This window comes from Pygoscelis adeliae, unplaced genomic scaffold, assembly GCF_000699105.1.
Source record: "Pygoscelis adeliae isolate BGI_AS28 unplaced genomic scaffold, ASM69910v1 Scaffold154, whole genome shotgun sequence".
Taxonomy (NCBI): Eukaryota; Metazoa; Chordata; class Aves; order Sphenisciformes; family Spheniscidae; genus Pygoscelis; species Pygoscelis adeliae.
The window spans coordinates 1,731,705-1,744,396 of NW_008825113.1; the positions used below are offsets into that span (position 1 = coordinate 1,731,705).

The following is a 12,692-nucleotide window of genomic DNA, read 5'->3' on the forward strand; positions in this document are numbered from 1 at the left end:
ACAGACACTGAGCTGTGCCTATCCTTGGATAAGAGAAAAAGTGATGTCAGAAAGAAGACCTAGGAAATGCTTCTAAACCTCAGAGACTCTCACTCTTTTGGAAATATGGAATAACATCTTGTGGAAGAAGGGCGGGGGTGAGAGCAGGAAGCAACATTAGGAAGAACTGGAGCTTCTTGAGCTGATCTTTGAGAGGCAGAAAGTCCAAAACAGAACGGGTGACATGATTGCCAGAAGTGACAAAGTACCACATGGAACCTTTGTCCCTTCCTCCACCTGATCAACCTTTCATACTTAAACTCCCATAATTTTATTTCTTTTCATACCTCAGATGGAGTTTATCACAGTAAAACACAATTGCCAGTTACTCAAAAAAAAAAAAAAAAAAGCAAGATGACAGAGATGCTATAATTTGAGATACATAAATACAGACCAGGCAAGTGACAAAAAGTTTTAAGTGTGATAGTCACTATTTTATCAATGGAAATTTTGCCAGAGGAGATAAATCCAGTCCTGCCAGATCCATCCTGTCACCTACTCATCAGTGGCGTCACCTTTGTAACATACAGTATCTTGGGGGATATCTTATCTTTGTTATTATTGGTTGTTCTGTTTTCTTCTTTTTAGACATCCAAATATGAATTATTAAAAGCATTAGGCAGGTATAATTTTCTGCAAAATGTTTCTGAAGTGTGTTGGACAAGCCAGGATAAAAGCAAAGATGATAGAAGTGGTACAACAACTGAACCCAAGACCTAGTAAGTGAATTTCTGAACTTAGGTCTACCCCTCGCTATCATTTCGTATGTTTGGAACTGGGAGAGGGTTCGGGACATACCAGAAAAAGCAAGCAAGCTTTATAGATACAAATCACAATTTCAAGTTAAAGAACTTGTCTTCCCCAAGACATTCTTTCTAGTGTGACAAAGCAAAACGTGACTACGCAGGTGATTATGCCTAGGGCAAAATACATGCTGTAACCGTTAAAACGGTGTGAGAGAGAGTTAGAATCATAGAATCGTTTAGGTTGGAAAACACCTTTAAGATCGTCAAGTCCAACTGTTAACCTAGCACTGCCAAGTCCACCACTAAGCCATGTCCTTAAGCGCCACATCTACACATCTTTTAAATCCCTCCAGGGATGGTGACTCAACCACTTCCCGGGGCAGCCTGTTCCAATGCTTGACAACCCTTTCGGCAAAGAAATTTTTCCTCATGTCCAATCTAAACCTCCCCTGGCGCAACTTGAGGCCATTTCCTCTCGTCCTATCGCCAGTTACTTGGGAGAAGAGACCGACCCCCACCTCGCTACAACCTCCTTTCAGGTAGTTGTAGAGAGCAATGAGGTCTCCCCTCAGCCTCCTTTTCTCCAGGCTAAACAACCCCGGCTCCCTCAGCCGCTCCTCATAAGACTTGTTCTCCAGACCCCTCACCAGCTTTGTTGCTTTTCTCTGGACACACTCCAGCACCTCAATGTCTTTCCTGTAGTGAGGGGACCAAAACCGAACACAGTATTCGAGGTGCGGCCTCACCAGTGCCGAGTACAGGGGGACGATCACTTCCCTGCTCCTGCTGGCCACACTGTTTCTGATACAGGCCAGGATGCCATTGGCCTTCTTGACCACCTGGGCATACTGCCGGCTCATATTCTGCCGGCTGTTGACCAGCACCCCCAGGTCTTGAGTTGCTGGAGTTCATTGCTTCCCCACCTTTGACAAGTCTGGACTACACAAGAAGAACAACTAAAACACTTGTCCAATATTTCAAATATCAAAGTTACTACACTTGTTGCTGCTCTGAAAAACAAAACCCTGATTAGAAACGAAGTTCAGTCTTACACATTGTTGAATTCACCTTGGTAACTAGTAAGGTCCTTAATGTGGTAATGCATGCACAAATGCATAATCCAACAGTAGGAATGTGTTTCACTAATCTGGCCACAAGTCTTTCAAAAAGACAAATACTAGTGATCACTTACAGATTTATGGAGACTGTGCATGCTATCCTTACACAGAGGGCAAATAATAAAACATGAGCTGTAATTCCAGAAAGAAAAAGAAATGAGGTCGTCTATGTAAAGCAGGATGGCTCATTTGGAATTGCTATTTCACCTTCTATCTTTTGTTAGATCACTTAAGGACCAAGTTATTTGTTACTCTACGCAGGAGTTCCCCTGGATGAGCCTACTATTGATGAGCAGCAGCACTTAGCTATTTCAAACCACTTCTGCGTATAGAACAATTTCTTACAGACATCAATACTTCCCAGTTGTAAGTAGAGAAGAATGATGAGCATTAATATCAATAACTCCGTTCTGCCGTGAAAGGATTTCTATCCATATCAAGAGTGAAACCTTCAATGCATTTTTGCATAACATGTTTTGCAACACAAAGACTTACAGTTATTAGGTAAAGCCATTTAAATGCTGATATATTTTCATATTCCAAGAGCTTTAAAAATAGAATTATTCATGTTGTAGGAGAAAACTGGTAAGGATATTATGAACGGACAGGGATTATTATAAAATAGTAAGACATTGATACTTTATTAGGAAGCACGTCAACTTCAGGCACAGAAGAATCAGTTTTTAACTGGAATATTGTGGACTGTATTTTATTCATTAGTAGATTCTCATACTTTGATCGAGATCATGCAAGTCTCTTAACCAGAAGGCTGGAAAGCTTTTCTCTGTATAAATTCATTTGGTTGGTAAGGATGTGACCTGGGACAACATTCTTATCTTTTTCAAATCAGAAGTGTTTGGAAGCTTAAAGTTCAGAGGTTTTGGCACAAAATCTTCAATGAGTTTCATGCATAAATACCACAACATTTACAAGAAGACAACAAAATATTTTAATTTAAATATGCCCCATACTATACAACTGTATAAAATACCAACTAAGCATTTGTTTGAACATTAAAAAAAAACAAACAGAAAAAGCAAGCAGCACACTGTAGTAATGATAACAGAAGGTGGCACAAGCCAGTATATACAACCAGAAACACAGGCAAGTTACTGTCTCACAACCTTTGTTTAGAATTACTGTCAGAAGGGGAAACACACTGTAACCATCCCAAGACTTCCACGGTTTCTAGTGCCCACCTTATGAGGCAGATATCAGTGTACTAAAATGACAAAAACCATATTGGTATTTAACATTCTGTTCTTTTTAATTGAAAGGTAGCACTGCTTTCTTCGGATTGCTAGGAAACAAAACAGCAACTACCTGGGTTTCTAATGCAAAACTAATGCTTTGATTTGTAATCATGGAAAGATGGAAAAAAGACAGAACAGGAATTATTCCAACAATTTTAAATTGGATGAAGTGAAACACTAAGTCCAGCAGTAATTTGAGAAACATGGAAAAATCTTGAAAGGCTTAAAAGGCAGTTGTGGCAAACCTACAAAGTTCCTCTCCATTTTATTTGTGTGTTAAAAAGTAGTACCTGTATCCAGCTGATTGATACACCTTAGTAACACAACTTACGCACCCCCATATCTGTAAAGCACGGCTCCAGCAATACATGGCATCAGCTCTTCTTAACGCTGTTAACATGGAGAGAGTGCCACTTGAGTTAGGTCCAAGACAGACACCGAGTACCCACTGTTTGTTTCGGTTTACAGGGCATACCAATCAAAACAAGATCATAACTGCAAGTATTACTAATGCTCAATATATTCCTGCTCTCTGTAGTCATAGGATATCAATTTCTATTTTGCTTAGTATAACGACAGGCCTTCAATAACACCACGTTTACACTGCACCACAGCTTGAAATGGCTTCATTATTCATCTTTTTTAATATATTTTATTTACTTAAAAAACAAAGGTGTGAACCTGGGCATTTAAGTCAGTATACGCTTCAAATGGCACGGAACGAATTTCTTTACATTAACTCCAGCCACAAAACTCATTCTCAGACCAACTGTGGCAAAAGCAAACCAACAGAGAACCATGCTTTGATTTCTAAAAACATGTTGAGAAGCTTCAAACACCCCCTTTCTAAAACTGTAAGCGATATTTTCCCACAGGTATCAGTTACTATCTCTTAAAAAAATACTGAAAACTATTTCAAAGCGAGGATTTCCATTTTAAAAAACAAGTAATAAAATACACTTCTGCCATCTTTCTTCCTCTAAACTTGTATGTCATGAGCTACCGTCTTTTAACACTAACATATAAAAAACCCTAAAGCTTCTCCCACATATACCCACCATTACATAAGTATGCATCATTACTTGGCATTAAGCATTTCTAAATACCAGCTTATTTTGGAAGCAAAGCTAAGAAAGTTTATATTTATGGACATACAAAGCCAGTAGAAAAAGATACAGGTGCGCAGCTTGTAGAACAGTTACATCGGGAATGAACGAGGAAAAGGCACTCCATCTCTCTTCGCTGTTCTACACACCGTGTTTCATTTTTCAATCACTGTTAAACCTTTGCTCACAACAATGCAGATTCACATACTGAGTAGAGTTCATGTCTCTCCATTACCATTTTTTCACTGAAAAATTACATTGCTGTGAATATGCAACATCAGCTTTATTTATACATTTAAGAGTACTTTTTTTTCCAAATGAGAAAGTCAAAGCTACCGAACAAGTGTTATTGAAGATATAAATTATTTAAACTTAAATAATTTAAAATCAACTTAAACAACTTTCCTATTGCACATTTTTCCATTACTTTGCCAGATAAAACCCTATATAGGCATTTAAAAGGTTAAAATTTTAAAAGCACAAGTTACATAGCACCAAAATAAGGTGCCGAAGAAATTGTATGCCTGCTGGAAAATGAGTGCCAATAAAAACAAATATAAATATATATGTATATACACATCTAGTAGTAAGTCCAGGATGCTGAGATAATAAATACTTTAAACAATTTCCCATATTTCCAGAAACATGTGAGAAACTATAGAAAATAATGCAAAGTTACTTTAGAAGACCAAGAATACACATGCACAAAATCTATTATAAGAAAGAGGTTTACAATTCCCATACTTTAATCTTTTAAAACCACCTCTGTTATCGCTATGTACTCACACAATGACTAGCCTATTAGTTTGAGGATTTATGTGAGTCAGAACAAAGAAAGCTTCCCCCACTTGCTTTATAATGGAACAGCCTACAGTACCCCCCAAAAAATAAACCTAGTTTGTCCTGTTATGTCTCAAAATGTCTTCTTTTGCCTATCTTTCGTTCCCAGTGATCTGGGAATACACTCATGACATCCATCAACCCGCAGCATCAAAAAAAAGGACGAAACTTCCTATATTTTTTCTGAGCAAACTTATATTGGAATTTCTCCTACTATAACTGCTGCTGTTGCCACCAAGCCTGTGACCTGCTGTTTCCACAGTAAATGTTTCCCTTGCATATGTCTACTCGTAACCCTTGGAAAAACAACAGCAGTTCAACTTAAATGGGTAGGAGTATAATCCGGCCTTCTCGTCTGAATAATTTTTGGTTTGGGTTTCTTCGTTTCTTCTTCCACATCGTTTTCCTGGTCGCTCTCACATACGTGGACGACAACACTAGGAGTAGTGTCAGTTGCAGCATGTAGCTCATACTTTTCTCCTGAAAGTTAAAATATGAGCAAAGCCAGTTAAAAAGGATCCATTCTGTAGAAAAGTATAAAAGAAGTTACTAAAAAGAAAGGAATGCATAAAAATGTGTAATGCATTGATGACAAGAGCCTGATGCCACAACACATGAGATGGTGCAGGCAGGTGCATTGCCAACAGTCACGTTTACCATCTGGAAGTATTTAGGTTCTGTTTTCAAAGCAACATAGCTCAGCTGCTCTCTTAAAAGCAAGTTTACATAAATTACCCTAGGCATTCAAGAAAGCATTCTACATGAGCAGTCGTTAAGTCTTCTCGGTGGTTTTTTGTCATTTTAAAGCATACAAGATTATCTATCCACTGTACCACATTCAGGAAGACTTTGTTTTCCTGAATGACAGCAAAACCACAGGATCTTCCTTCCCCCCAACAGCTTTCAGTGTTAAGAAAGCTGGATGCAGTTCTTCCCACCTCACACAGAGGTGCTCTAACACTGTTCTGGCGTTCTGTGGAGCAGCAGAGCTAGACAGCAGGCTTCATGCATATATAATGTGAAACACTCAGATATAATACAGCCAGTGCGTAGAAGTGCTATGATACAAATTTTATTGACCACTGATCTGAAATCTGTTTTTTCCATAATATAAAGAATTGCTTTTAAATCTAACCAGGTGTTAAATAATTTTAATCTTAAATTAGATCAGGGAAAACTTTTTCTTTCCACCGCTTCCCTTATCAGCTCCCCTTAGTTTTTTTTCTTATTACTTTGTAGTCATTACCTCTCAGTGAAGAGAACAGTCTCCATTAAGACCACTACAGTGATCTGCACATCAGCCATTCAAAAGAGCTAACACCTGTGGCAAGCAGCACACTCTGGTGTGCCAAGGCTCTGAAGTGGTCTCTGCTCTGTTTCCCTGAGAACTTTAGGAAGGAGAACTGGCACAAAGAGCAGCTCCATAGAGGAAAAGGCTTTTGCCTCCAGTTCTTCAGAAACACACAAGCCACTGTGCTAAAGTAACCCCTACTTGCTCCTTGGTACCAAGTCATTAACTCCATGTTCCAATGGACATCACAGTCAAGAGGCAGAGCTTTATAGGGCTCAACATTCTCTCTCTCTATATATATATATGAAAAATCTCATGGGAAAAGGGATCACAGATCTGCCAATGAGCTTATTGCAGGGCATCTCAATAACAGAACTTTCAGGGGGAAAAGGACCAACTTTTACTGCTTAGTAAGCCTTTAAGTATTTATTTTAAGACAAGTTTCTTTTTGGTATTGCTAAAACCTTAAAAGGAAAGCTTGTAGTACAGAAAACAGCACCCATGGAGCAAGCTCTGAACTTCCATAAAGTCAGTAAGCTGTAATGTTATTTATTTATTCATTCCACGTGTTTCATCAAACACAACTTTTATTCTGACAAGCATAGTCTTATGGGACTTCTGTTTCAAAAACTGATTTCAGTAAAAGAAAATCTTTGATAAAAACATTTAGCATGTCAGCAAGCATTCTTGATGGATGGTTTTAAAGACCTACATGCAGGCTCATCTGCTTAGTTTACATATTTCTAGATAAACAAATGATTTGTGGCAGCATTTTATACCTCCACTTCTAACTGTAATATCTTTCCTATAAATTGTTCTTGCCATTATAATTCACACACCATTTAAAAAACAGTATTTATTAAAAACTGGCAATAATCTACCCTAATTTTTATGCCAGCATAAGCATAGATTTTTGTCCCTCCATAAACTGCAAAGAGCTGAATTTTCACAGGTAAGACGAATTCCCTAGTAGTTTGGGAGATGCACGTTATTTTCACTAGAATCTTTGGATATCACCAGCATACAGTCAACCACAAACTACCACATAGAAAACTGATGCACGAGGAGCTAAAAGTTCTGCCCTACCCTCTTCTCCACCCCTTACTACTGACATAGTAAGACACGTTCCCTAAGCTGGTAGGTAAACAGGTATATAAAAATACTACAGTAAAATGATTCCAACTACAGTTTTTATCCTCTGTGCTACTGCTACTAAATGTGGCCATTTTTTCTCTCCCCTAAACTTAATAGTACAGTTGCAAACAAGTTAAATCAGAGTTGTAGATTTTGGGAAATATAATCTGCACCAATTCTCATTAAGAAGGTTGTCTTAACTGAGGTATAAAGTGACATCAAGGGATGTGATCATTAATCACTGAAAAGCAGAACCATGTTTAAAATAAGAGTTCAGTTTAGTGGAACTTTACGTCTATTTCTGAAAGTACTATTTGGTTTAAAACACAAATAGCTGGTAGAACTGTTTCTCCTATCCGTGGTGCTATCTATTTTTAATAAATAGACCTATAAACAGTCTACACAGCATGGTCAGCTGAAGTGACAAGCAACTTACGGGATAGCACTAGAAATAAGGGGTAAGCGTACATTCTTAATACCTCCTTTAGTTTGGACAGCGGGGAAAAAAGAGGAACACGATACAAGCTTTTTTCCTTTCCAGGGTGAAGATACCTCCAAGTTTCCAAAAAATTAATAAATTGGAGCAGATGAAAATTAGAAGGAGCAAGGAGTGGCAGAAGCTTCTCCTTCTTAACTCCCAAAGAAAATTAGGTTGATACTGATAGTTTCCCTCCTACACATACTACTATCTCAGACACAGAGGTAATTCTAGCACAGAGCTACACAGCTGTTAACTGGTTCATTGCCTTAGTCTGCAATAGGACTTTTCCATCCCTTCAAAAGGTATGTAACTACACAATTGCCTCTTCATTTTTAGGAACCTGCTTCTTGAAAATTCTGATGAACAAGCTAATATATTATTGAAGCAACATTCATGCTCTCTACAAATCACAAAACAGATCACATTGCGGAGGTCTGGGCCCTCCAAGTGATCCTGTGGAATTACTGTGTGTGTAAGAAACTACCATTTACTAATACTTTTTCTGATATTACAAATTTAATTGGTAGATAGTAATTCATCTGAAGAGTTCTAGAAATTCAGAAAGTTTAAAAGGTATTTTACTCAACCAAAATTCTAGTGTTTCTACTCCTTCTTACCAGGTCCTAACTTGGAGATAGCGTATAAAAGGTCATAGTTAATGACTGGAGTAGCATCTTCTACTTGCTTCCAATCAACAGGTGGAGAGGCAGGAGGTGAAATCAAAAACTGTTTGTCTGGATTTGGTGGTGCCAAATGTGAGCTTCCAATGTGCAAAGTCTGAAAAAAGCATAAAAGCCACAGCTGTTTCACTATGATCAGTGAATACATCATTCATGAGGAATTTTAAGGTTTGGATAGATGTTATGCTGTAACAGGCACTCAAGGTGGCAGCATGTAACTATATTATTGCAGAGAGCTATATGAAAGACCCAGTATACAAAATACAGACAAGCCACCACATTCATTAACTCTGATGAAACATGCAATGAAGTATGCACATCCGCATCTTCTCATTATGGAGTTTTACAAAAATTTCACCAGAAAATATCTGTCCTTAAAATACTGAAGTAGGAGGAAGCTGGATATGGGCTTTAAGGCCTAATGACAAATGGTGTTGAAACTCATTACCACAAGTGAGAGTGGTGAGAATTCTAGAAGGTATATAAATAAACTGGCTCCTTCAGGACTGTCCCTAGGGACATCTGAAACAGACACACATAGATTAATTTTCCCATTAAATTTACGGAGGAAAAATACACAGCAGCTACCAAAAAGCACCCAGATTATCAGAACCTGAGAGTTTGATATCTTTAGCAGCAGGCGCTAGCCAGCTATAGAGCTGCACCGATGGCGATCTCCAAGTACAAATGTGTGCTAAACAAACGATTTGCAGCAGCGACAGCAGGATCAACAGGTAGAGTCCTGAACATGCAGCTCTACGCTTTGGATTCCCTCAGATACTACTTGAGCACGCATGTGTGTGCGTGCGTACTGCTGCCAGAGCACACTTGGCTTCCCCCACCCCGTTAAACTCTATCTTTGACTCTGCTGATTACTATCATCTACTCCCTTTCCCCAAGGTTATCAAAACAATACAGAGGGAGACATAAATGCAAAATACGCAACAGCCTCCAAATACTTGTAGCTGTGGAACAACCTGTGATTCTCTAATCAAACTGAAAAAATTAACAGTGTTCATTAGCATGATTGAAGACCTGTGGAAGCTTATCATGAGTAAGTTATGCTTTAGTATCTTGTAAGGATAATCACAAAAAGACTTACCTGAGCAAAGTACAGTTTTATTTCCTTTCCAAGGAACTCTGTCTTGTGCAACTGGATTCTAGCATCTGCTGCAGATAAAGGGTTACTGAAATTTATTCGTACTCTTTTGAAGCTCTTAAAATACTGAAAGGTGATATCTCTGTCGTATGTTCTAAACAGCGATTCAAATTTGGCCTGAAAAGAAAGGACCAGAGAAGAAAGTGAATGTGCAACACACTACATTTGCTCTAAAGAAATACAGAAATAAATTGCAGTTACTAGTAGGGGCGTACTACCACTCTTGAATATTGATGTATTTATAACAGCCTAGATTTAGTTTTCTTCTTCTCTCTTTTTATAATGAATTTTTCTAACCTATCATTTGTTTTCTCTATAGCAGCTCTTTTCTTCCTTATTAAAAAAATAGATTATTATCATTAATAAGTGTTGGACATGATACTCTGATTTAGTGACATAATAGAAATAGTAGTATCGGTAAGATATTGAAAAGAAATGCTTGTTGTATAAAATTAATATCCAAAGGCCTTGAAAAAAGTCTGCCAAGCATGCCTTTGTCTAAGTGTGCAATTTTCAAGGAAACCAACGACAGTTTTAATAGAGAAAAACGAAAAAAGCATATTTGCAAGCTAAATGTAATTTTCTTCAGTGACTCAGCATGCATAATAAAGTTCATGAACATCTCCTGTTTTAATAGCTGCTACTTTCATTTAGGAAAATGAACATATTACTGAACTCTAATAGCCTCTTCTATTTCTGGAACCGAATTCTAAAAAGGCTCCCACTGTCTTTCCTACAAAATCTTAAGTACTAACCATACAGCTCCTGAAGGGCCTTTGACACACTTTCTGTTTTGACTGCGTGGTAAGAGTGGGAACTGGACCAAAACCTCATACCTTCATAGATCTGCAGCTGAGTTACTTTGCTGTCCTATCTGCGTGAAAAGACTGAAGCACCTTTACCAACAGCTGGCTATCTCCATTTTGCACTTCGGGTCTGTGCTCCTAGGGCATCTATGCGAACCTGACTTGGCTATTTTTCATATCATTTATAGGAAGAGTGCTTCCACTCTTACTTCAGGACGCCAGACCAAAGGAGGAGAAAGAAGCAGGAGGTTCAGAAGCTGCCATGCTCTTGCAAAGTGTTTCAGGCTCACATTGAGAACACAGTAACCAGTCACAAGCCTTATTTCAGTGATGGCAATAGATCAAGCATTCAGATTTCAGATATTTTCAGATATCTTCTCTTCACAAAAGCTTACTAGAAGTTCAATACAAAGCCAAAATAAACAAGTTTGTAAAATCACATTACCTCTTTTTACTGTTACATTTTGAATTAATAGGAAAAAAGCAACAAAGATTACATAAGAAGGCAGCGATTACTTCGGAATTTCATTTTCCTTCCTGAAAAGCTCTGCTTCGCAAACTTGCCACAGCTGTGTACAGAACCACTACATTTCAGACATATTTTAAAATATCAGAGCTGTCCTGCTTCTTGCTGAGCCACACTTAAGTTTCTTCAAAATGAGCTCTGAAACAAGACCAGGACCCTCCACACACAAAGCCTGTATTTGTTAGCCCCCTGTACTCGAGAGAGCTGGATGCAACCGTGACAAGTAAGCCAAACTCACGCTAAATTGCATTTCAAAGTTCACATTCGACATTTAAACTCAGAGTACCTGCAAGATTTGTGCAATATATATAGTTTTTTAAAACGTGTGTGATTATAGAGGTCATAAATGTCATGCTAGCAATACGACACTAAACAAACTGTTATTTTTGTCCTTAAGGCATCTTAGCAGTCAACAATTCACTGTATCAGGACTGGATTACTAACAATTCACTGTATCAGGACTGGATTACTTACATGTTATATTGATTCTAATCAGTTAAATATAAATCTGAGAGGACTTATAGTTTTAACATTATGCTCTTAAGTACAGTGCCACCCAAAAAATCCCATGAAAAGTACAAAGCGTACTATAAATTATGTGAATCTTACTACCAAAATTATAATCTAAACATTTGCTGAAAATGCATATGCAAGTGAAGAATACACTCTACAGACAGTCAAGGAAGTCTAGAGGTAAACTTCTGATTGTTTTCAAAACCACATAGCTTAAGATCTAATAATTTCCAGAGTTAGTTATTCATATCAGAGCGTACTGTTGCAGACTTGTAAGACCCAAGATCCTTACATCAAACTGAAATTTTCTTACAAGTCAAAAAGCTGTCAAGGCATCTGTATTTTAAACAATTTGAAACAGTACCTACATACTTTAGTATTCCAGTAGTTCACAGAAATAAAACACAAAAGATAAAGCATACCCTTGTTTCTGCTTGATTGAAGACATCGCTATCTGCCACACAGGCAATCAGAGAACTAAAACTGTAGTTAAAATTTCTAAAATGCATTTTGTGCTTTGCCAAAGCGATAGTTGCTTTTCTGCAGAAACCAGTGACTTTTAAGGAAGCCGTTGGTCCTGCAGGCAGCGTTTATAAGGGAAACAAGTCCAGCCCCTCAAAAAAAAAAAAGTTTCAGAGCATCCTGTATGTGACAGCGAATTCCTGAACAAAGTCCTGCATGCTTTGAGGCAGTCAAGAACAAAATGTAAGCTGCGACTGGAAAGAGGTGACGTCAGCACATTAGTCAGCTTCCCTATGCTAATTACCAGTGCTCAGGAGGATGGAAAAAACAGCTGAGGTTTGCACAGCAGCTGCTTTATCGAGCCTCTTGCAGCATAGTTTCCACTGGTAGTAATTCCATTCAGCACTCAGACAACATGCTCTTCACTGGAATGGGACAACCCATCTTAAGATGGAAAATGTTACTGCTAAAGGACCAAAGTCTACAGTAATAGCCTGTAATTAGCCAGGAGGAAAATTTCAAGACTTCGGAACGGAAA

General features: G+C 38.1%; 1 protein-coding gene across 1 annotated transcript; it reads right to left on the reverse strand.

Moving 5' to 3' along the window:
• Positions 1-2,598: 2,598 nt before the first annotated feature.
• Positions 2,599-12,241, reverse strand: RCAN1 (regulator of calcineurin 1). Its single transcript, XM_009327958.1, has 4 exons — positions 12,115-12,241; positions 9,791-9,964; positions 8,626-8,785; positions 2,599-5,582 (listed from the first exon to the last, which is right to left on the reverse strand). Exons 1-4 carry the CDS (start codon positions 12,199-12,201, stop codon positions 5,419-5,421), a joined length of 585 nt encoding a protein of 194 aa, XP_009326233.1. The 5' UTR covers positions 12,202-12,241; the 3' UTR covers positions 2,599-5,418.
• Between the last annotated feature and the right edge of the window lie 451 nt (positions 12,242-12,692).